The sequence below is a fragment of the Stegodyphus dumicola genome, chromosome 10, assembly GCF_044657685.1.
Source record: "Stegodyphus dumicola isolate Sdum_Otavi_A_Nest chromosome 10, ASM4465768v1".
Taxonomy (NCBI): domain Eukaryota; kingdom Metazoa; phylum Arthropoda; class Arachnida; order Araneae; family Eresidae; genus Stegodyphus; species Stegodyphus dumicola.
This window is the reverse complement of record NC_140777.1, coordinates 28,698,381-28,724,696: the sequence shown is the minus strand read 5'-3', so window position 1 is coordinate 28,724,696 and position 26,316 is coordinate 28,698,381. Positions and strand designations below refer to the sequence as shown.

Here is a 26,316-nt window from a genome sequence, read left to right as displayed (position 1 = left end):
TAGAATATCCAAGGCAGTAAGACTCCTAGCTGTTCTTTGGCTTCTGAAAATTTGCCTGTAAGAGCACTGTCCTGAGCATGGTATGAGTCAAGGTTTTTATTTGAGCTAACTCTATCTGTCTAAATTAAATCTTTCTAGTGCTGCTCTACTCTCAATGCATTAGTATAAAAAGAAATTCCTGTAAATGGCCCTGTGCAGGTCCTTGCTTTTAACACTCTTGGGAAGCTCTTTGACTTTACATTTCTTTTCTTTCTTTCTTTCTTTCTTTCTTTCTTTTTTTTTTTTTTTTTTTTTTCCTTGGCCTTCACAGCATTTCACTCAAATTGATGTTTATATGTCACTTTCATATGGTAAAAGGATTAAGTGAAATTCTGCTAGTCTCTTTAGAATTCCGGTATATTAGGTACTTGAGGTAGGAAGGTTGTATGTGAACCTAGTTTGATCCATTTCTCATTAAGTGTTAAGGAAAAGAGATAAGTAAGAAAGAAAGAGGAAAAGAGATGAGATCTTTAGGTTGACCTGTGGTTTATGTCTACTTTGACGTGTAATTTATGTCTTCTTTGACCTGTGTTTGTCTTCTTCTGTCATAAACCTGTGGTTTATATTTTCTTTTAATTTATTAATTGGATATTTTAATAGGTAATCTCTGTTTATGTACTGTATGCTCATTTCTTTTCTTTCTTCTTCTCTTTCTTAGACCCGCGATCAAGTAAGCAGAGTTTTTGATGTTGTTATGATTTAATTAATATGCTTAAAATAAAATATACATATTACAGTCAAAAGTCGTTAATCCGGACTCGTCGAGACTTCGGCAATTCCGGATTATCGATTTTTCCGGATTATAGATCATCAGTTTAAATTGCGTAAGATGGCATGCAGAAATTCTAAAATTAAAAATATGAAACCGTAATTTATGAAATAAAGAACAATTATGATCTAAAGGGTATCAAAATTTACAAAAAAAAAAAAAAAAAAAAAAAAAAAAAAGCTTAATATTTATTTGTTTACTTTATTAAACATTTCTTTCAGTGTAAGTTGTTTAAGTTACTTCATTTTATGTGATAATACTTTCTCTTTAATTCTATAAACAGACATAATTTTTTGTTCAGTTACAAAGTTCCGCTGTTCAAGTCCCGTTAATTGCTGTGCCGAGAATACCGACTAACTTGTCTATCGAAATTTTTTCGTTTTCACTAACCTCTCTGTCACATTCTTCATGTCTTTATCCATTTTTTGCAGCAATTCCACTTTTTGTCTGATGGACATCGAAACATACTTTCGTTTTATACAATCCTTTGGGAGCTCTAGAATCGGAAATTCTATTTGACATAATCGAAAAGTTCAAGTTTGCTTTTATAGTATTGCTCTTACGGTCTGCAAAACATAATAAGCCGGATCCAATTCGAAAATTAAGGAACAACGCAATCATCATTTAGCTTATACCGTCCGTTATACATAAAACGCGCATGCGGAAACGTATTCTGTGCTTGCGCACATGCCAATGCGCAGTCGTAAGAAGTCTTACGCGCACGCGTAAACGCCTATGCGCATGTGACAACACGGCGCATGCGCAGAAAGTTTTTAGCTTTGAGGTCCGGATTATGGGTGTCCGAATTAACGACTTTTGACTGTAATATAATGTCATACACTTAAATGTAGTTGGTGCAAATTTGAAAATCAATGCTGATAGTAAAGCTGTATTAAATGCAAATCAAAAGTTGAAATATAAAGATTATATTTTTAAGAAGTATAAAACATTTCAAATATATATATTCTTTTGAAAATAAAGATGAAAAAAGGGTGATTAAATGTAGCTGACAATTTTTGCTGTTTTGGTTTTTGTGTTTTTATTTATTTCAAAACATTAAAAAGTGCCATTCTCTGTGATGGACTCATTAATCTTTCTTTCCCTATTATTGTGAATGACTCATAACCTTTGATAAACATTTTAAATAAAATTTTGTGAGTCATATATTTAGCTTTTTCAAGTCATTAATTTCATATTGGTTTATCAAGTTTTATAACTAATATCAACATCATTTAAGTATAGTATGTTCAGAAATTGTAGATTATTTACACAGTAGAAGTTACAGTATGTAGAAAATAACTGCAAACATATTTAGAGATTATTTACATACTGAATTGCATATAATACTGAATTGCAATATGAATTGCATATATAACATGATTATTATTGTAAGACAGTGTACATGTTATGATGAATTGTTACATGCATTTTATTTTTATGAGTTGCTGTGTTATATTAAAAATTCTTTTTCTACTTAATAGCACTGTCTAATTTAAAAGACTGTCAGTTCAAGTTTGAAAGTAAATGTTGATAGTATTAAGTTTATTAAATGCAACACGAAGTTGAAATATAAAAATTATATTTTGAAAAAGTACAAAACATTTTGAATATTCTTTGATAGTTACTTTTTACAAATGTAAACAGCAAGCAAAGTACAGTACAAAGTTCGTAATCCGGATGTCCATAATTCGGAATGATCTATAATCCGAACCTCAAAGCCACAAACTTTTTTTTTTCTATGCTGCACATAATGTAACGCATGCATGCAGCATATGCTTTACAAATGCGAGAGTTGAAAGAAATGTTTAATAAAGTAAACAAATAAATATTAAGCTTTTTTTTTGTAAAATTTGATACTCTTTAGATCATAATTGCTCTTTATTTTATAAATTATGGTTTCATATTTTTAATTGTATAATTTCTGCATGCCATCTTATCAGATTTAAATTGATGATCTGTAATCCGGAAAAAACCCTAATCCGGAATCGCCGAAGTCCCAACGAGTCTGGATTACGGTTTTTGTACTGTATATTAATTTTAGCATTGCTTTGCAAGAACTATATAAGTAGTGTTTATCACATAAACCATCTATCAGAACATTTCAATACCCTTCCAAAATAGTTTCTACTAATGGAGAAGTAGCTAAAAAGCATGCTGAGAAAGAAATTTAGTGTTAATATACTAGTTTGTTCTGCTTTTTATATTAAAAGTACAGTAAGCAGAAGAGTAAGCCTATACTTTTTAGTACTGAGATATAGTTGTACTTATAAATTAACACAACTACCGTGATAAAGATTGGCAGTTTTGTACAGAAGGGAAAAATTTTATACTGCCATGTTTTTAGTGTGTTTTTGAATTTACATGCAAGAATAGTCAACCTACACAGACATTTATCGTGCACATGGATTTATAATTTATCTGTAACTGCTATTTAGCTTCATCGCCTGTAAAAGTGTAAATATTTGCAATAAAAATTTTACTTTTTTTCTCATAAAATGCTTCTTTATATTATTAATGCTGAACAAAACAATACCTATAAGCCTTAAAATCAACCAAAGAAACATTTTTCACCAAACAAAGTCTTCAATAAGCTATGACTTTCCAGTGGGGCACAGATATTCAGAATGTACTAAATTATTTGTTATACTTATTTTATATTAATAGGTATTTGTCTTCAAAATCAGAAAGCAAACTTATTTACAAGCAGTTTTTTTTTTTTTTTTGTATGTGTGTGTGTTTTGGTGTAAATTTTTTAGCGATGGATTGAAAAATAGATCCAGCACAGTTGCTTCCTTTAGCAATTTTGCAAGTTATCCCTTTCACGGTTTATGTTCCTACAGAAATTGCAGCAAATCTCCCAAGTGCTATTTTAAAATAGAATTTAAGACCAAAAATATTACGATTTACTAATAAAAAACTATTTGAAACAACAAAATGAATGCTTATTAAAACTAAAGAATTGTTATGCACCTGGTTGCCTGAAAAATTTTTATGCCAGAGTGGTGCATTCTGAAAATTCGTCAACTTCTAATGTGGTTGTGCTAATATGCAAGTACCAATTTATTTGCATGTTTAAATTTTGATTGTAATTATCTGATTATCTCACACTAACTATTCATTTTTATAAGAATTTCATTGACTACTAATTAAACAAAAAATTTAGGTATTAAATTTTTGCTTTTTTTTTTTAGTATAAAATGTTGTTAGGCTAATTAATTGTTATATTTTTACTAGCTCAAAATACATTTCCCTGCAGTTGCTGCAGAAATAAAAAAGTCAGTCCCTGAACAGTTAATAGATCCTCCAGATTCTAAAGGCTTAAGCCAGCTTTGTTATACTATATTAGGCAAGCCTTTAAATAAAGATGAGCAGTTTTCAAACTGGGAGCGCCGTCCTTTGAGAGAAAGTCAGATGACATATGCAGGTATGTATAATGTAATAACGAAGTGAAATTTTATATTTTAATTTGGAATATCATATTACCATGCTGAAATAAACTGTTACTTTCAGAATTCACATGAGATAAAAATATGTAGGTAATTAGTATTAGGGGATCACCTTTTTATGTGTGTGCAGAATTAGCATTTGAAGGTCTCTTCAGATAATTAAGTAATTTAATATATCCCTCAAAAGATTCCTTTTTCTATCACAGAGCTTCAACTGTTTTGAATAGAGCAAGGTGGATGGGATAGGCCCAGTGTATTTCCTCTCAAGTGTTCAATGTGATAACTATCACCTCCATCTGTTGCAGGTTATAGAAGAAATGAGATTCATTTGACCACACTACTTGGTGTCCCAATCTAGGCCAGCTTAGCTTGCAGTGACTGATTATGCTTTGCTAGCAAAGCATATGAGTAAGATGTTGATTTCTGATTGCCTTTTAGTCTGTCTGTATTAACCAGCACAGTTTAGTCCTAGTCATGAATAAGCTGATGTCATTTGCTTGGTGAGTACTGGTATACAAATCGGTATACTGTCGTGCATTGATGATATGCCATTTATGCCCTGAGAATGCTTTTGAAATCTTAAGATTTTTAAGACATGAAATAAATCGTCTATTTTGTATTGATGATGCATCCATGATAAAACGGCCAGAGTTAATATAATATTTTGGAAAGACCAGAATGTCTGCTTGTATACATGAAAGAATGTTGCATACAGTTCTCATCACAGTTCTTTTAGCCACAAAGTGCACAGTCCTAGAAACCCACCTGCTGACAAGGACAAAATAGCTTCTTAATAGAAGCAATTTCAAATTTACTCCTGTTTTAAAACCTAAATCTTATTCTGAAACATTTAGCAATGCTGACTTCAATAAAAATTTTACCGAATTCTTTTGCCAATGACAGAGCTCAGAAACATCTTTAGAAGTGCTAAATTATTTTAAATAACATTTCTTATTAATAACAACTTGCAACAACAAAGAAATTTTGCATTGGAGAAATGTACATTTGAGTCATAATCTTTGAAGAAATCACTACTTTAAATAAATAATAATAAATTGAAACCTATGCTTTACTTTGATTTTCCTTCTCAATGCTTTGCCAATCTAGGGGTGAAAACCTAACAACAAGCAGTCAATGACACAATCAGTACTTGGGAGGACGTATTGCATGCTTCACTTCTATTTGGCTGTGTTTTATTTTTTTAATAATAATAAATGTTACATTTATGAGTTAGTGAAAATATAGAAGTTCAGAAATTTAAAATCAAAGGATAATTTATTATATTATTCCATTAGAAATATTAAAATAATAGTAACCATTTAATTTAAGTATGAAAACGATTAATTGTGAAATGAAAAAAAATTCTTTAAAGAAATTATATGCAAAGCATACTACAAAATAAAAATTTCAAGCTATTAATAGCAGCAAAAATTGATTCTGAAATAGCAGATTTATATTTGTACTTCAGTAACATTTAAAGTAGGATTGATTCTCCGCAAATGAATTTCACCAGCACCTTGTGCATTTGCTTCACCACATACTGATTTCGATTCAGAAGTTGCGGGAAGCAAGTGAGGCTAGTTTACTTTATGTCTGCAGAAGCCTCCCTTCTTTTAGTATTCATATTCTTTGTTTCAAACTTCTTGTTAGTTTCCAAAGCTGAAAATTTTATGCAAAAGAGAAAGTCACCTTTTGTATAAAGGCCATGAAGACATTGGAGAAATCTATGACTTCTGAGAGAGAAGCATGATACATCACTTGATGGAATAGATCTCCATTTCCATCTGGCCATTCTTCTGTTCTCACAACTACTAGTATACACAACACTAAATACTAACAACATTTTGCCCTAAATATATAGCAATTTACTGGAAGAGTTGCTTACCATCTTTAAGTGTTAAGGATTCTGTCATTCTTTGTTAGCAGTAGGCAACAAGTAGCACATTAGCATCATATTAGCAAATCATAAAACTTAAATCTATTTTTTTTAAGTTTCATGTGAGGGAAAAAATGACATTTGATCTGACTTTTATATTATATAAGTTCTTCCCACATGTGCTGACTGAAGCAAGCTACCTAAAAATTTGATCATTTGCCTGGCTTAGCGATACCTGCAAATCCCCCTTGCCCAAATTTGCAGAACTGTTCAGTTTTTTTTCTTTCGTGGTATTGCAGTTGCAGTATTGAGCAATGAATATGTGATTTATGTTTAATCTAAGAATTCTGAATAATGATAATATTTCTTTAACATTTTGGAATAAATAAATGTAAAGGCTCATCAGAAGCCAAACAGTAGAAAGTCTTCCATGAAGACATCCCTTCCCTTAGGCAGATATTCCTTGGGTACTTCATCATAATCAAATAAACAAAACTAAATTAAAATCAGTGAAAAATATTTTACACCATATTCATATTAGTTTCATTTGAAAATTGTTTAGTATTCTTATCATGCTAAGAAAGAATTCATTTGACAGTTAGTTATGTTTATGTAATAATTGTATTATTTTAGCAATTTATCTTTCTTTATAAACAAAACTAACCTTTAATCATGTTAATCAATTAATATAACTGATGGAATGCTTTCTATAAAAAATGGTTCAAATTTGGTTTTCCCAAGATAACTTCTATAAGTTCAAGATTACTTTAAATGTGCTGTGAAAGATATTAAAACTCATTTGTTTCTGATACATAAGTATATTTTGTATCATTTAGTCCCAGGGAAACTCAAAAGTCAAAATGCTTGGAAAATCATATTGTGAACATACCATCATATTGTGAATTATAACTATTTGAAGGAAAAAAAAAAAAAAAAAAAAAAGCAGGGGACAAAAACAAACTTCCTAGCTTATCATCAGTCAGTCATTGCAAGAAAACTAAAAATTGGACATTTTGGCCTGCATGCTATCTGTGTCAAAATCTTGGTCATTTATGATTTTTATATATATTAAAGATCAATTTTAATCTCAGATGGTATTACTTAACTTTTATTTAATAAACATAACAATAAAGTATGAACATTATACCAAAAATATCAATGGATTAAATTATTACAGTCAAAAGTCGTTAACTCGGACACCCATAATACGGAATGATCTATAATCCGGACCTCAAAACTAAAAACTTTCTGCGCATGCGCCGCGTTGGCACATGCGCACAGGCGTTTTACGCGTGCGCGTAAGACCTTGACTACTGCGCATATGCGTGTGCACAAGTGCAGAATACGTTTTCGCCTGCGCATTTAATGTATAACGGACGGTGTAAGCTAAAATTATCTAATTATCTATTTCAGTTAATGTTAATCATTGCATAATCTTCGAATTGGATCCCGCTTATTATTTTTTGCAGACTGTAAGAGCAATTTTATAAAAGTAAACTTGAACTTTCGATTATGTCAAATAGAATTTCCGATGCTGGAACTTCCAAAGGATCTACAAAACGAAAGTATGGTTAGATGTCCAACAAACAAAAGTGTAATTGCTGCAAAAAATGGATAAAGACATGAAGAATGTGACAGAGAGCTTAGTGAAAACGAAAAAATTTCATTTGACAAGTTAGTCAGTATTCTTGGCACAGCAATTAACGGGGCTTGAACAGGGAAACTTTGTAACTGAACAAGAAATTATGTCTGTTTATAGAATTAAAGACTTTTGACTTTTTAAAACGAAGCAACTTAAACAACTTACACTGAAAGAAATGTTTAATAAAGTAAACAAATAAATATTAAGCTTTTTTTTTTTTTTTTTTTTTTTTTTTTTGTAAATTTTGATACCCTTTAGATCATAATTGTTCTTTATTTCATAAATTAAGGTTTCATATTTTTAATTTTAGAATTTCTGCATGCCATCTTACGAGATTTAAACTGATGATCTATAATCCGGAAAAAATCGATAATCCGGAATCGCCGAAGTCCCGACGAGTCCGGATTAATGACTTTTGACTGTATCTAGTAGTTGCTGCGCGGCCAGCCTTCATCTGGCTTTTAAATGTACTGGAAAAATGCCTAAGGGAAACACCAAACATTAAATTTAAAAACTGCTTAGAATTTTACTTTGCAGAACAACTTTTATCAAAAAAATTTCCAATAAAAATGTATTACATATAAAAAAAAATTACAATGAAGTAAACAATATTCCTTTATACAAATATTAATTATCTTAATAAATAAATTAACCAACTTCCCATTGGCTTCTCTCAACAAACGTCCAGCATCCAAGAGAAACATTAAATTTAAAAACTGCACAGAATTATCCCCCTTATTTTTCTGAGTGGCAACAGTGTTGATATTAGCAACAATGGCTGCCTGCCATTTATTGATTTGGTACGATTTCATCAAAAAGCATAAAATTAAAAAAATCTCATTCATATTTTGAAAAAAATTGCTTCGATATGCACCGGCGCTTGTCCAGATGCACCTGTGTACCAAATTTTGTAGTCATGTGTCTATTAGCTTACACGCAGCACAAGCAAAAGACACACACAGTGACAGACTCTTCTTTATATATATATATATAGATAGATTCTTGTAATACTTTTAGCTGAATGATTTTTGTAATAATTTTATTAAATGGTTTTTAGTAAAAAAAAGCATTTTATATTTCCAGCTTTAGATGCATATTGCTTGCTAATGATTTATGAAAAACTGTACCATGTGCTCAGAGATATGAATATGGATTTTGATAAATTAATGGAGTCACCTCTACCTTCTAAGTCTGTGTCTGAAAACAAAAAGAAAACAAAGAAGCTGTTGGTAAGTTTGGTTCTTCAAAGCTATTTCAATACTAATAACTATAATTCATCTTTTAAGTCAATTTACAAATCTGGCATGCATTGAAAAGATTTTCATATGCAAAAGAGAAAATCAATATACGTTCTCGGTGCTGAAATATTATGTATAATATAAGAACATTGAGTTCTAAAATAATATTAATGCAATGTTGATTCATGAGGTTTTCATAGGTATTTTTGTGCTTTTCCCTGTGTAAGTCGGTATATGAGCTAGTTTCCCTTAGAAAGTCTTACATGAAGGCATCCCTTCCCTTAGGTAGGTAGCTATCAAATGCTTTGCATAATCAAAATAAACCAATACAGGTATAAGGTGCAATTGTCACATGCAGATCTCAAAATAATATCCAAAGCAGTGCCATGTTATTATACTGTTTTTAGAGTTTCTATGGTATTAGCTGCTGTAGCCCTCTGTTGCAGATGATGAGAATCTAATATCTTCAAAATCATATTCAATGCTGCCTTATTATAATAAAGTGGCCACTGAGTGAAAAGTAAGGCTTCTAGAAGACCAGAGAATTAGCTGCACTCTCTTGATCCAGGTATCTGATACTGCTAATTGGTTTGATCTAAATTTTTATAGGTAAATTGAACTAAAGTAGAATTCTTAGAAGAGTAAAATAAAATGTTAAATTATTTTTAAAATTGCCTAGTTTATGGTCACTTTATAGAGTGTACAATAATTATTGCACAACAGATATAAAAATATCTGATTGATTATATTTTATATCTGTTGTAGGATATAAAAATATCTGATTGTGCTGTAGGGCCAAGTATCTGACTGAAGTAGAGCATGTAGGAAGTACGAGGATCCCTCAATCTTTGTGTATTTGGTTATGAATTTTTTATCCCTAAAAAATGCTTGCTAGTTAGATTATGATAAAATTGTTGAGATCTCATCAACATGAAATGAACATAAGCTGATTACCATCTTAAAAATCTCAAGCACCTGTTGTTAAAGAAGAGATTTAAGTCACATTCGAAGCCCAGATTTCTAGAATGTTGTTGAAATATTATTTACCATCTCTATTTAATATTTGCTAGAAAGGTTTAAAACCACCATCTGTTTCAACTCTGAGATGTTTCTTGGTTTTGAGTTATGATTGATAATGAGGTAAATTTATAAGACCAACACATCTATAATATATCAAAACTGACTAAAAGGAATTCTAAAATATCATCAATTTATCTTAATTTAAGATAACCACTTTTCTTTTAATTATTTTTCTGTTTTCTTTTTTTTAGTGCAGATTATATTAGATTGTTTTAAGTGACAAGAGTTTTAATTATTTATTCAATCTCTGCAAGAACTAAAAAATAAGTAAAGAAAGAATCTGTAGCCTATGCAAAGAATTAAAGAATCCTTTGCATTTGATTTTTTTCCTCTGAGGGGCATAGTAAATCTAGCATACCCATCTTGGTATATCTCAGGAGATTTAAAATGCATTAGTGATTACACAAGATAAATTTTTTCAGCACAGCCTTTTGAAAAGTGCATGTTTCCTTAAAATCTTCTATTAAAATAGTATAAAAATTCAAATTAAAATATGGTTTATATACTGAGATTTGTATAAATTTCAGCTAGTGTTATGTCAAAAAGGAATATGTGAAGTTCATTATGTAATCTAAACTCTATTCTAAAGAAATGGATAAGGAATGTTTGTGCTTGTAGATTATTTATATTCTTTGTATTTATAATTGAAAAAGATGTATAAGCAAGTCTAAAGCTTAAACCTAAAGAAAAAATAGACCTTGAATGCTAATTGCACTTTGTAATGTGTTATGAAATGATGTAGATCAAGACCTGTACTTTGTTTTTTATAAATTTCATTATGTAATTTCATAACTTGTAATCGAACTTTTTTGCAAACATGTGTCATTGGATTGCTGGTTATCAGCCATGAGAATGTTGCAAGTGCGAAGGATCAATAATTTATACTCATTCTTATAATACCATGCTTTTTCTCTTGTATTATTTTGATAAGAAGGCTTTTTACTGAATCAAATCTAATTTACCTTAATCTTTGCATTTAATATGATCTATCTTGCATTCATGAAGTGTGATTAAATTTTCATTATAATCTGAGACTTTTTAATCATTAATGAAAAAATTAAAACATTTTTAAGAAATTTATATCAAAGAGGTATAAGTAATTTAAAATTTTCATATTACTTTTATAAAATTGTTTGTAGCAGCATCAAGTCATTTTCCCCCCTCTAGTAATTCATTCTGATACAAAATGCAATTATCAGTCTTTTTTTCACTCTCTGTAGAGCAAAGAAGTCCAGTTACAAGTATATGTTTTCTGTAATTGATACATAGCTACATTTACAGTAGAATACAGTAAATGTAGCTCTTTAAATGTTATATTTTCAGCTTACAGACTTTTATAAATTTATTTACATGCATTGTAAATCACTTAGTCGGTAACATAATTTTTATTTTTATTTTTTGGCTTCAGGCTTAAAGATTTATAAAATTCAAGATATTGATACTTTCAATATTTTTATTTTATTTTTATTTATTTATTTATTTATTTATTTTTGGCTGCAAGATTTACCTTACCTTTATGCAAAAGAAAAAAAGTGAGAATGAATTTATTATGTGTAAAATAAATTAAGCAGAATCCATCTTTAAATTAGCTCAAATATTTTCCATAGAGTTACATGCGCTTGACCCAAAAGGTCTTCTAGTCATGAAAGAAGTATCGGAACCCACCCTTTGAAATCTTTAAAATCACCTGATCCTTCTTTAAAACCAAACACTGATCCAGTAGGTGCGATTTCATATAAGGGAACAAAAGATGGGGGGGGAGGAAGTAACATAGAACTAGGTCTAGATATTATGGTATGTGTGACCTAGATCTAGATACCATAGTAAGTGTGGCCAACTTTCATTGTTTTATTGAGCTAAGTATTTGGCAGTAATAATGGAAATGTGAGTTTTGTGATATTGTGGTGTAGACAGAAATCTAATTTTAAATTAAAGGGAACTGTTTAAAATATTCGTGGCTTTTGGTAATGACAGTGAACAGTTCTGGTATTGATAATCATATATTCGAAAAAGTTCTACTAGCAAAAAATCTTTAGTAAGAGATTGCTGTAAACGAATTTACAATTCAGTTTTCATAAAGAAAATGTGCCACTCTTCTTAGCAAATGTATGAAAACTGATTCGATAAAGTATTACGATTTTTTAGGCACAAATAATAGTTTTTTTTTTTTTCTTTTAAATATATGAGTATTATTGCATAATTTGCATTTAAGAATTACTAACTCCACTTTCAAATATTAGATATTATTTTAACTTAATTCTTTATGTGTAAAATATTTCTTTGTATGTTTTTATCGTTTGAAAATTATTTTGATGCTAAGAAAACTCTCCTAACTTCTTAAAAAAAAGTCTCTTTATTTTTGTGATTCATAGATTGACATTTCTGGTAATCTTTTGAAACACACTGTGTGTTTAAAGTTTTAAGGTTCGCTTGTTTGTTTGATTTACTCATGTCTTCTATATAGGTAAAAAATGTGCTCTTTTTCATTTTTATTATACAAGGATGTTTATTTTTAATTTTTTTTTTAAACTGGATTTAATTTTTTGTTTTTGGTCAGGTTTATAATGTATTTTAAATATTTTTAGGTTCTTAGATTTTTTTTTTTACCTCAAGGTTTGAGTTTTTGAGAATCATCTGACAAGTTTAAATCAGTATCTTTTAAGTATGCATTGAGCAGTTGATCAATATACATCCAGCTATTAATTAAAAAGGTCTTCATTAAATTTAAAAAGGTACTGATAAGAGTTAAAAACTTTCTATGTGTTTACATGTTCATAGTTATAATAAATGAACTTTACAAAACATTCAAGTCGCTTTATATGTGTAAAACGTTTCACAACCTGTTTAAGTTGAAAAAGCATGTGCATATTGCTGTCTTTAGTTAGACGTCTGTAGTATTGTTTATAGAATTTTACACTAATAGGTTGCAATTTGCATTTATACATTTCATTAGAATAAACGATGGTTTTTACATACTTTGGACTTTTATATGAAAGTGAAGTAAGTCAATTGACATGATTTGCTATGAATCTTCTAATAATACATAACTGTAGAATGTTTTTAATAGTTTAGTGTTTATTAAAAGTTGTATAAACATCAACATTTTCAAGTGCATTTTTATTATCCTTTTGTTGTTCAATGTATACTTTCTGCAAATAAAACCACATTCTTCTGGCCTCTGCTCCTCTTGATGGGTAGTAGTATATGTAGGCAAACTATGATCTTAACCCATACACATTTTTAAATATGCTACACCATTTCCTCTGACTATTCTGATTTTGTAAATATTTCAAATGTATTTAAATTATGAGATATATTGATCTAAAACAGATATTTCCAAACTGTTTCTTGGATTGATTCCTTTTAAACGAATAGTTTTCTTCATCGAGCCTCATACATTTTTCTATACAATACAGTATATAACATAATCATAATACAAATAATTGCACATAAATAATTTAAAATGACAAACAAAACTTTTTTAAAAAATGATTTATTTGATTTATGTGTAATTATTTTTTGTATTATTGCTATTTTTAATTTTATAAAGAAACAAATTATATATTTTAATTGCACAGAAGTTCGATTTTAATTTATGTGATGATTGCACTTTGTGCATTGGTTTTTAATATTTGGCAAAAAATTGCTTAATATAATTTTTAAATCACCTTGTTCTAAAGTACAGTACTGAGATCCAGATAGATGTTCAATATGCGGAATGATCTAAAATCCAGACCTCAAAGCCACCAACAAACTTCTTTTTTAGGAACTTTTTTTGTGTGCTTTACGCATGTGCATTTGATATTTTCTCCCATAATAAAACATGCAGAGAATCCCAATTCTTAATTTCACTTCATTTTACTAAGTAAACTACCTTGTTATTGAAGAAACAATCATTTTAGCATAAATTTGTGAGATTATGGTGTGTGAAGGTTATGGCTCGGTGAATAATCGTCAAAGACATGACTCTACTTCACTAAAACACAACTATTCATTAACACAACAGGAAAGTTCTACATGAATACTTAAACATCCTTGCACTCGAGCTAAGGACAGTATGTATGAGTTCGCTGGTCATGCTTGCGGTTCATATGAAAATAACATGACATCATTCGGCGGCGTGCGCAGCCGAACATAAGACTGCCACAAGATCAGTAATTATATCCCTGATGCCAACCTAGCGAATCATTGTATTTTTCTTTCATCACTGTATGTTTATCAAATGCATGACAACTTGAGTAATGACTCATGCAGCGATCCCTAAATAATTTAATTTTTTATATTAGTAATTGAATAACAGAGTATGGCAACCTTTTATGTTGACAAGTACACTTGGTGATGATAACAGATTTAAGTTAAATGCCCTAAGAAATGTTGACGAGGCAAAATCAAATAAAAATTTCTTTCCATCTGGTAAAAAGAGATTTTTTTAATGATACTCGTAGGCCAAAATATTACATTTTGTGCTATTTGAATTAAGAATAACTGATTTGTTACTCACATAAACTCAGAACCGCGCCTGAGCTTGTATGGCTGCACTGGGAGGCAGAATTTAAGGAAGACAACGTTTTTGGAATTTAGAGAAGCACCGAGCAACAAAATTAAGGGATGACAAAGTTTTTAGAATTTAGGGAAAGCACTGGGGTTCCAAAATTTAGAGCTTAGGCAAGCGCTTTGGTTGCAGAACTTAGGACCCACAGAGACTGCATCAGGAGCTAAGATATCAAGCGCCGACCCTGGATAAGCCTTAAGTATATGTAGGAGTTTACTTATTCAGGACTTGGATTAACCTTTAGCATATGCAAGAAGTAGATGTAAGTATAATAAATAACTAAACTAATACAATTCAGGCTTAATTGTCTCAGTATGAGACGGAAGCAAGAAAAAATATAGTGGAACGACTTCTCTTTTGTCACTAGTCTCATGATGTATAGCCAGTAATGTATAGTGGATGCTATTAAGGTAGGATAAAATTATCTTTACTGATTCTAAGGCATTTCAGTTAATGTAGCAGATTGCGCTGTTCCTTAACCTTCTGATTTGATCCAGCTTATTATTTTTTGCAGACTGTTATTAATTAGTACAGCAGTTAAAAAATTAAAGCTTGAACGTTTGATGTCAAAAAGAGTTTCTAATTCTGGAGCTGCAACATGATCTACAAAGCGAAAGCATGTTTGGATGTCCATTAACACTAGAAGGGAGGTAGGGGTCATTTTGACCCCTGAACACTTTTGACCGAGGATTACTTTTGTTTTATTGGAAGAAATCGTTTGGAATTTTTTGACTTTTGCTAAATAGATAAGAAATATTTGTAAAAATAATTTCAGCATTCTAGGTTTGTTAGTTTTTGAAATATTGGCATGTATTCCTAGAACGGTGGACGGAGGTCATTTTGACTACTTTACTTTTATCCCTCTTTCTAATAATGTCTACATAAGTTGTTGTTCCTTTGTTTTCAATTATCTATTCATTTAAAGAAAATACTGCAAGGAAGGTATATGCAGTGTTTGTCATGCTTACATTTCTTTTCAGAAATAGTTTATTTTACAGATGTATTTTCCCATTCGTTAGTTTAGCTTACTTACTGCAGCTGATAACAGGACAGATGTTTTCTTGGTAATCATCCCAAATCAGTATTTCAGTACATATGAATTCTGCCGCCAAGTTCATTATCATCTTTCCTTTACGATGTGAGAATCATATGCTAAAATATATTCCCTATCATTTTCTGATAGTCTGATATTTTTCTTTTTTTTTTTCAACTTTTACAAAATATGTCTTAATAAGCGTAAAAGAGGTCTTACGGATGAAGAAATTTAAAAAGTGTTGCAGGAGCTATATGGAAATGAGTCTGACGAAGGTGAAATTGATAATTTTTCTGTAGAAACTGAAGATGAATTCCAGACACAAACTATTAGTAAATCCGAGGACAGCGAAGTAAATGAAGAAGAACTCAGCAGAAATAAACGGGCAAAAATGGATCAGGGTATTTTCAAAACTGTTTACAGCTCCTGATAACATTATTTGGAATGAAATAAATTCCAAAAATTCAGTTTGCAGCCGTGTTCCTGCTTATAATGTTCTAAAAGAAACAGCAGGACCAACATCTTTTGCAAAGCGTCTTGTTTCTGAGGACAAAGTGTCTAGTGCTTTCAAGCTTTTTATTGATGATGATATCTTGCTGCATATAAAGAAATGTACAGAATCCGAAGCTCATCAGCAACTTAGAAATAAAGACTGGATGTTATCTCTGGCTGAGTTAGATGCTTTTGTCGCTATATTGTATGTTCAAAGAGTAATAGGAGCAAATGGCTTAGATTTATACATGGGTAATACCATTTTGCAAAGAAACTATATCAAGAGAGAAATTCAAAGAAATGAAACGATTCTTAAGGTTCGATGAAAGAACAACAAGATCTACTCGATTACAGACTGATAAATTTGCTCTTGCATCAGAAATGTGGAACAAATTTATTGAAAACTGCAAAATGTGTTACCGGCCAGGACAAAATATTACAGTTGATGAACAATTATTCCCATCTAAAGCTAGGTGTAGATTTATATAATATATGCCTAATAAACCTGAGAAATTTGGAATAAAATTTTGGTTATCTCTCGACATTAATACTAAATACCTCTTGAATGGATTTCCTTATATAGGAAAAGATGAAACAGCAAATCCTCAATTACGTTTGTCTGAAAATGTTGTCATAAAATTAATGAAGCCACATCTAAACAAAGGGAGGAATATTACCACGGATAACTATTTTACTAGCATTAAATTAGCAGAAATGCTAAAATCAAAAATACAACTGGGGTCGGCACATTGAAAAAGAACAGAAGAGAAATTCCTATATCTCTGAAAAATATGTGTAGTTATCTTTATTCGCTAACATTAGTGGAGCATGATAATATCACTTTTACCATCTATCAAGGCAAAAGGAACAAAAGCGTTTTTCTACTGAGCTCATTACATTCTACTGTAAAAAATGAAGGAAGACAGTCTCAAGAAGTTGACCGATTTAATAGCATTTTACAACGCAACAAAGTAGGGTGTGGATATTCGTGATCAGATGTGGTGAAAGTATTAAGTTAAATTGGCTTCTAGACGATCTTTTTCAATATTTTGGATCATGCAGCTTTAAACGCCTGGCTAATTTATAAAAGTATAACAGGAAACACCATTAACAGGAGAGATTTTCTCCTGAAGTTAGGAGAGGAGTTAAGAGTGGTACATATGGCTTCAAAACTCCCAAAGATCCTTCTTGAGTCTTCAGAAAAAACACATGAAAAGAAAATGGATATAAAGAGAAAAAAGTGTCAAATATTGAGATGCAACGGAAACAAATCTCAAGAATATTGTGCATCTTGTCCCAAAGTTGTGTGCGGAAAATGCACTGGGAAAATTGTTAAAAATTATTTTTGTATCAACTGCATTAATTCTTAATACATATGTGTAATCTCTAATATTTTAAACATTAAATAGAATTGAAATGCTTTACATATTCCATTCAGCTACACATATAATGATATAACAAACATCAGAGAGCATTTCTCTTTTCTGGATTTAGAAAGTGAATCATTCTCCGAGTAAGTACATAAAAAAATATTATTATATAAATTGTGTTTTATTTTAGTTTAACATTAGTTCTAATTTGTGAAACCATTTATTTGAAATCAATTCTTATATCAAATTAATCAGTTATTTGAGTGATTGTAGTATGATCCAATTGATCGCCATGTACTCGATACATTTACAGTATTTTAAAAAGTCAATAAATTATCATGTGATATTAAATATAAATTATGAAGTACATATAAAGTACATATTTGTGCCCATGTATGGTATTTAAAAGTGTTTTACCATTGTTATTTCAGTATTTTCATCGAAGGGTCAAAATGACTCCTTATCGCCATTCCAGTAGGTAAGATTTTCCCGCCGTTCTAGTGTTAAGTAAAAAGTGGAATTGCTGCAAAAAATGGATAAAGGCATATCCATCTCAAAATTATGCGAGGAGCATGGCATTGGAAAGTCAACTCTATATGACATTAAAAAAAAAAAGGAACTTTTAAAATTTTTTGTAGATTCCTACACCCTACTCGCAATGAGTAACAGAAAAGGTATTTGTTATGCTGAAAGTGACAATTATGACAAAGTGATAACTGAATGGGTCAGAAAGCTTCGCGGCGAGGGCGTGCCATTGCCAGGTCCATTGCTAATGGATCAAACCAAAATATTTCATGAAGAAATTAACTTAAATCTGAGTGCACATATTCAACAAGTTAGTTAACCAAATTTAAAAATCGCCATGTTATAAAGCAATTAAAAATTTAAGGTGAAGAAGCTTTAGCTGATACTGAAGCTGCTGAACTATCTGCAGATGAATTCATTGAACTCATTAATGGTAAAAAGTTGTCTCCAGAACAAATTTACAGTGCTGATGAAACTGGTCTTTTCTGGCAATACATACTGCAAAATACCCTGGCAACCTCTGCAGAAAAGTCTCCAACTGGTGTCAAAGATTTTAAAATGTGACTAGCAATTTTATCATGTGCAAATGCTGCATGAACAAACAAGTGTAAACTTTTCATAATCGGAAAAAATACACGACCTTAAACGATTTAAAGGAGTAACAATTTTCAGCGTTATGTATCGGGCAAATAAAAGAGCATGGATGACACAAGCATTACTGGCAATATGTATCACAAATTACCATGGCAACCTCTACAGGAAAGTCTCCAACCGGTGTCAAAGATTCCAAAACAAGACTAACAATTTTGTCATGTGCAAATGCTGCAGGAACGAACAAGTGTAAACTTTTCATAATCAGAAAAAATGCACGACCTAGAGCAATTTAAATGAGTAATGATTTTCCCCATCATATATCATGCAAATAAAAGAGCATGGATGACACAAGCATTAATGAATAATTGGTTTGAAAATCATTTCATACCCGAGGCTCAGTAATATTTGAATTCGGTCGGCTTACTTTATGATGCAAAAATTGTCCTAATTGTAGACAATTGTTCAGCTCATACTTCACTTAAAATTTTAGTGAAAGATAATGTATCTAAATTATTCTTTCCTCTGAATTTTATGTCTATCAATTCAGCCTATGGATATCGGAATAGTGCACTCACTGAAATGCAAACATGAAGTAGCATTTTTTAAATCCATGTTAAATTTCTTGAATAATGGCAAGACTATTTAGGTATTTTTTAAATATTTTAGCATAAAGTCTGCTGTGTAGAGCATCACAAGTTCGGGAGACACTGTGTCTCCAGATATTTTTTAAAATGCTTGGCATAATTTATGGCCAGCTATCATATTTCATGGTGAGGATGATGAAGATGATAGTCACTGAGGTTTTCAGGTATCACAAACCAAAGATGAAATTTTCCAGTTAAAGGATTTTGTAAAGAAATGTTGAGAAGCGGTGATAAATGAAGATGATATAACACAAGTTTTTCACTGCGATGACAATGCCCCAATCATCAGTCAATAAATGGACATCGAGATCTGTAGCATGGTTCTAGATCCAGAAAATACCGCTACCGATAACAAAGAAAGAGGTTATTGAAAGAGGATTATTGAAAAGGAAAACATTTCGACTGACAAGTTAGTTGGAATTCTCTAAACAGCAACTACAAGACTTGAGCAGTGGAATTTTGTAACTGAACAAGAGATTATATCTGTCTGTAGAACTGAAGAGAAAGTATTAGCACAAAAAACGAAGCAACTTAAATAATTTACATTCAACGAAATGTTTAATAAAGTAAACAAATAAATATTAAGCCCCCTTTTTTTGGGTAAATTTTGATACCCATTAGATCATAAATGCTCATTATTTCAGAAATCATGATTTCATATTTTTAATTTTATAATTTCTGCATGCCATCTTACTAGACTTAAACTGATGATCTAATATCCAGAAAATTTCCAAATCCGGAATGGATCTCAGACTTTGTACTGTATTAAACCTGTTTCTTGCTTTGCATTCTGGTTTTGTGTTCTTTAAATAATATTATTGATTTTATATATATTATATAATTTTATTGTGTTTTTCTCTTGTATTTATTTTATTTGGTTTATAGTGTATATTTAGCTATCAAACCCCAGTCAACCCCTTGATCATTATTGATCCTGAGGGGGTCAATTCCAACCCCTGATCTAGGATCCAGAAGATGTAATTGAGCAATTACATTTCATTTCTAAGCGTATTGAGTATGTCCTTTTAAGTATAGTGGAGAAACAAACTCTATACGTTAACTGAATTAATTAGTATTTTGCATCCCCCTTTTTTTTTTCTTTTTATTGGAAATGTATGCCATTGCATGATAGCTCATTGAAATTTTTAGAGCTTTTGCAAATTTTAAATTGTTAAAATGACCTTAAATTTGTGTCTTATTTTTTCCAAAAAAAATGTATAATGATTTTAAATATCTTAAAATAAGTATTTTTTTCATGAACATTTGAAGTAGGTTTTGTTTTATATATGAATTTTATGACCTGGCAAAACAGAAGTTATTACCATTTCATTTTCAGCAAATTTGTGACAAACCTCATATTCAAGTGTAATCTAAAAATTGGATCAGGGCAAAGGTAGAATCTCGAATACAAAAGCTTAGATTGTAATTAAAAAAAGGGGAAAAGGTGCATAATTTTTACATGTTTTTAATAACTTTTTAACTTAATGGCAGTGCCTTCTTTGTAGCATCAAATTGTAATCTTAAATTTTCAAACTAATTTATTTTAAACTTAAATGCCTTAAATATTTATACACTTAAAAGTGGATGCTGCAAAATAAGTTAATATATTTTTCCTGAAATACTATCAAAAGAATTTTCTAAAACTGCTAATAGCCTCCAGATAATTGTTTCGAATATTTCATGATTACATTTAAATATAAAATTGTTGTAAGTGAAATAAATTAATTCTGTAACTGTCAACATTGAAACATATCTGTTTTTTTTTTTTTTTTTTTTTTTTTTATAGTTAAGCAGCAATGAAATGCTATAATATTTATTTGATTTTTTTCTAAAATATTGTTTAATTAGTGTTAAAATTTCTAACATAACTATACTTTAATTAGGGTTTCAAAAAGATATTGCTACAGACACTGCTTTCAGCTCTTGTATTATGTTTAGTATTATTAGTCATTCATTTCTTGAATTATAAAATTATGCTGCATTTTTTAGGTTACTAAATATATTTAATTAATTTTGACGCTTTTTGTATTTCTTATGTGCATTATTAAAAACTTTTTATATTGTGTACTTAATATTGTATTTTATTTATATAATTTATTTTCAGAAAAAGGAAATCAAGCATAAACCTATATCTGTGTCAAACTTTAGAGTAGTTGTTGACAATATGGCTCATGGTCTAGCCAAGTATCTTCGAATATGCGGTGCAGATGTAGTCATTCTTGATAATGATGACGATCATATGCGTGCTGTTGAGGTGAATAATTTCAAATTTCCCTTAATCTGCTTTCACTTAAATTTGTGCATGATAATTAAATGGAAGAGAAATATGCCAATGTAAAATTTTAATTTAGACAAAAAAGCAGCTTTATTTTAGCATAAGGTTTGAATTAAATTCTTATCGATTTCAAGGATGATCAGACAGATCCCTCTTCTTCAGGAACCAAAGAATTTGTAAAAAGGTTTTTTTCACTCTTCAACCATCATTCTTAATCAATTTCAAGGATGATCAGACAGATCCCTCTTCTTCAGGAACCAAAGAATTTGTAAAAAAGTTTCTTTCACTCTTTTAGGAAGAAGGATCTGTGTCTGATTGCCCTCGAAATTAACAGTATTTTATTCATAACTTAGGCTAAAAAAAAGAGTTGCTTTTTTGCCTAGTTTTAAACCTGTGCATGGCATTAAAATAGCTCCTTTTTTACTGTGATTTATTGAGCATATCACTGACAAGTAGACATTTAATGTATTGTGATGTATATAAATCATTCCATGAGATAGAAAAGTAATAAGGATTCAAGCATAAAGCTATATCTGTGTCAGACTTCAGGCTCAGCAGAGGCTGAGTGGTAACGTCACCGAACACTATTAGTTAGGTCTGAGGTTCGAATTCCATGATGAGCTGGCTGCATGGGTATTTTCGTAGTTTTCTTCATGTGTTATATATATATATACGAGCCAGTTTCCCTTGGAAAGTCCTCCTGAAAGGCATCTCTCCTCTTAGGTAGATAGCCGTTAAGTGCTTAATAATTAAACCAAACCTAGGTCAGACTTTAGAGTAGTTGTTGATAATATGGCTCATGGTCTAGCCAGTTACCTTTGAATATGTGGTGAAGATGTAGTCATTCTTGTTTTTAGAATATGGGATTGGAATATAGCATAATAAAGCAAAACCTTTTGAACTACAAAGCAGAAACATGCAAAGTAATGAAATGAAGTGTTATAAAATGCTACACAATTTTTACTTTCTTGTACAAGATAAAAAGGAAGTATTGTAATCGAGAAAAGCTTCAGGCAGCATATTTCAATGAAAATATCCACTTTGACCGCTTTCGAATGCAATTTAACGATGTTTTTGCGTGATATCTGTACGTAAGGACAGAATAAAAGACTGTTTTTCCCAAAAAAACTAAAAAACTGCCTTAAAATTAATTCTGAAGAGAATTTTTCGTGGCGTCTTTACGAACGTACATACGTATCTCGCATAACTCAAAAACGAGTAGCCTCAGAATTTTGAAATTTTGTATATAAGACTACTATAACATGTAGATGTGCACCTCGTATTTTGGTTTCAATCGGCTGCGCCAAACGTATATAAATATATTTATAAATATATCCACTCTATTACCCGGCTCAGTGATCTCAGTTTCTTTACTCTTATATGTTTGTAAATTGTACATTTTTTGCTTTAAAAATGATTGAATTATGTTGTTTTTATCTTCTGGTTAAGGGTTTTATGCCTTTAGTAAATCTGTATGCAATATTTTTAGAATTATCAACAATTTTAAAATTGTTTAAGTGCTGCTAAGCCTAATTTGATAGCGGATATTTCTTTTGTTTACATTGGAAACAGCTGAGTAGCGGATTTGGGTCCAATCTGGAGAAACTTAGCTTCGCAACAACAAAGCTTTTTCTTGTTTTGAAGCGCTTTGCATTGGACCTTCTCAATAATTGCTTTCAAAACTGATGGTCTTCCACTCCATTTTTCATCATGGACAGCCTTCCGACTGATACCAAACTCTCTGCATCACTTTCAGATGTGTTGAACGGACATACATTTGTCACTATATACCTCTGTCAACTGATGATGAATATCCATGAGTGAAGCGCTTTTGGTATGCAAAAAGCAAATTACGGACGAATCTCGCTCTTGGCAGGAGCAACAATGGTCACCTCCATCTCAGACAGCTGGTGAGCCAAGACTGAGCAGCACAGTGAAACACGGCTGGGCTGAATTGAGAGTGGGAGAATAGAGGCACACAGCGGTGTTGCTGGATTTCACTTCACACCTTCCCTCGTGGCTGGAGCTCTCTGGGAATCTTATTTCTGGATCAACTTGCATTTACCAACCCTGATGATATGTATATGTGATTTCATTGTGCATTGTTTTCATTTAACCACTGTTTCCTTCCCCCTTACAAAAATAAAGAAAATATATGAATTTTTTGGTTTGTTGCTATGTGGTGGTGATGTTTATTTTAGCATTCATACTTTTGCAGTTTAATTTGTATGCATTTCATTTTGTCAGGTATTTTACATTTAAAGTTTTTCCATTTTTATATATATTCTACTTTTATTTGATATGTTTATACATTATTACTTTTTTATTTTTTACTTTAAATATTTCTATAATTGTCAGATTGGCTGTAGGTAAGAGCTTATTTTATTAAATATTTCTGTTTAGCTTAAATGTGCAAACTGAAATTTCTGTTTAATTATTTTATATTACTGCAGTTTTATGCATGTTTTAAATTCCGTTGTACATTACATTTTGTTTTTTATATTCGTGTATGCACATTGTTAAACTATTAATATTATAAATAATTTATACTAGCGGAAGTACCCAATGCAAGTTACATCAGATTGAGAGTAATGTTTCTAGAAACAGAGAGAATGATACCGTTGTAATTCTTCTCTAATAATGACAAAAAAATCACGATTCATACTCAAACATTTTTCAGGCTGATGCTATATGGAACCTACATGAAAAATTTCAATAGAAGAAAAAAAAAAAAAAAAAACTAATTCTCCCTCATTGTATCAGCAACAATGGCATGCAGTTTTAATGAATTTTGGCTTTCTAATCAGATGGTCGTAAAAGCTCAAATTCCATCCAATATTTCACCTATATTCAATTTTAGTTGATTAAATGTGGCAAAAAGTTGATTATAATTGATGAGAAATTAATAATATGAACAAACAAACACACAAACAGACATTCTTCTTTATATACATAGATTTTGTAAAACTTACAAATTTTTATTGACAAACTCTATGATTTGAAAGCGAGCAGTAGCAACACTTTTCAAAATAAAGCATTTTTATCTCCAGTGTGCGAGACTTTTGTCACTCAAAAAAATGAGCCCGAAAATTAGCACTTTCAGAGTTTTTAATTCATATTTCATCTGATTAAAGATGTACGAAGATGGAAATAGTCAAAAGGGCTTCCCTAAATTTTTGGAATCAGGAATAATGTATTTAATGTTTAGCAATGCTATTTTTATTTCATCGTAAAACTTCGAAATTTTTTATGAACAAATTCTAGTATTTGAAAGCGAACTGTGGCAGCAACTTTCGAAATAAAGCAAATTTTCATCTCCAGCTTGCAAGACTGTAGCCACTGGGGAAAATGAGGACGAAATTTATCGTTTTCCCAGGTTTTTAATTAATATCTCTTATTTTAGCTTTTTTTTTTTTTTTTTTTTTGAAAAGTGGACATTAACTTTTTCCAGGATCCAGAAAAGAATCGTAGAAAGTTTGGTGACAGTAGCTATAGTAGTGACTGAGTTATTAGAGGACAAACACACAGACTTTCTTCTTTATATATATATAGATTATTGTTATATAAGGCAACAAAAAAGTTCTTGCCATTTTGGACAGTCAGAAAGAAAAAGTCATAAAACAAATAATAATCACCGCTAATCCTCAAAGTAATTACCATCAGTATCCAGTGCCTTTTGCCAACAAGTGGCTAGTTGTGCAATGTCATTGCGGTAAAAGTCAGGAGTCTTGGATGCAAAGAAGTCTGTGAGGGCATTTTCGAGGTCTGGCTGGTTTTTGAAGGATTTCCCACGAAGATGGTTGTCCAGGGAATGGAAAAGTTGGTAGTCTGTTTGCGTGAGGTCTGGGGAATATGGCGTATAGGGTAGCGTCTCCCAGCCCAGCCGCTGGATAGTGTTCCTGGCCTCGTAAGCCACATGTGGTCTTGCATAGTCATGGAGGAGGAGGAGTACACCCTTATAATTGACCAATGCTGGCTCTTTATGCATCATTGCTGAATGCACATGTTCTAACTGCTGCGAGTGCAGGCCTGCCATGATGGTTTGGCACACTGGCTGGAACTCGTAGTGCACCACTTGGTGACTAGTCTGCCAGAATCGGAGCATGATCTTGAATGGGTGGAGAGAAGGCCTCTCAGTATGAGGCACAGAGTCCTGTGGTGACAACCAATGGCTGGAACACCTGGGTGTGACATACTGGACCCACTTTTCATTGCTGGCGAGTACAAGATCAAATATGGATGCACTGCAATGCAGAGTAATCCATGACAAAGAGGCAGCCACATGCTATTTCTTGTTTGCATCGGACATTGAGTGGTGTACCCACTTGCTTGGCTTGTATGCCTTTCCTATACGTTGCAAATGCAGTCTGATCATTTCATCAGATACCTGGAAGTATGCAGTAAGCTCACCACATGTTTGGCTACTGTCACTCTCAGGGCCTCATCATCCAGCACTTGTAGCCAACTGCTGCGTGGTGCATCACTAAGAGACATATCACCTGAACTGAACTTCTGGAACCATTGCCTAGCGGTTGGTTCATTAACGGCATCATCCCCAAAAGGCCTGGCAAATTCGGCATTTTGCTTCTGCTGCTGACAGGCCTACTTTAAAATCATACAGCAAACAACTCAGAACGAGCACCTTTGACACATCCATTTCAATCATTCGAGTTATGTTTGAAGAACCGATGCAACGCACTTTTATACTCTTAAGGCCCGTCTACACGTAGCAATTTTCTCA

At 31.3% G+C, this 26,316-nt stretch overlaps 1 protein-coding gene across 4 annotated transcripts in view; it reads left to right on the top strand.

Moving 5' to 3' along the window:
* Positions 1-26,316, top strand: part of LOC118197298 (exonuclease mut-7 homolog) — a 120,663-nt gene that overhangs the window by 84,760 nt on the left and 9,587 nt on the right. For all 4 annotated transcript variants that reach the window (XM_035368790.2, XM_035368789.2, XM_035368792.2 and 1 more), the window contains 3 exons: positions 4,043-4,232; positions 8,856-9,001; positions 21,405-21,554. In XM_035368790.2, coding sequence (XP_035224681.1) covers positions 4,043-4,232; positions 8,856-9,001; positions 21,405-21,554 — 486 coding nt within the window. The remainder of the gene's footprint in view (positions 1-4,042; positions 4,233-8,855; positions 9,002-21,404; positions 21,555-26,316) is intronic.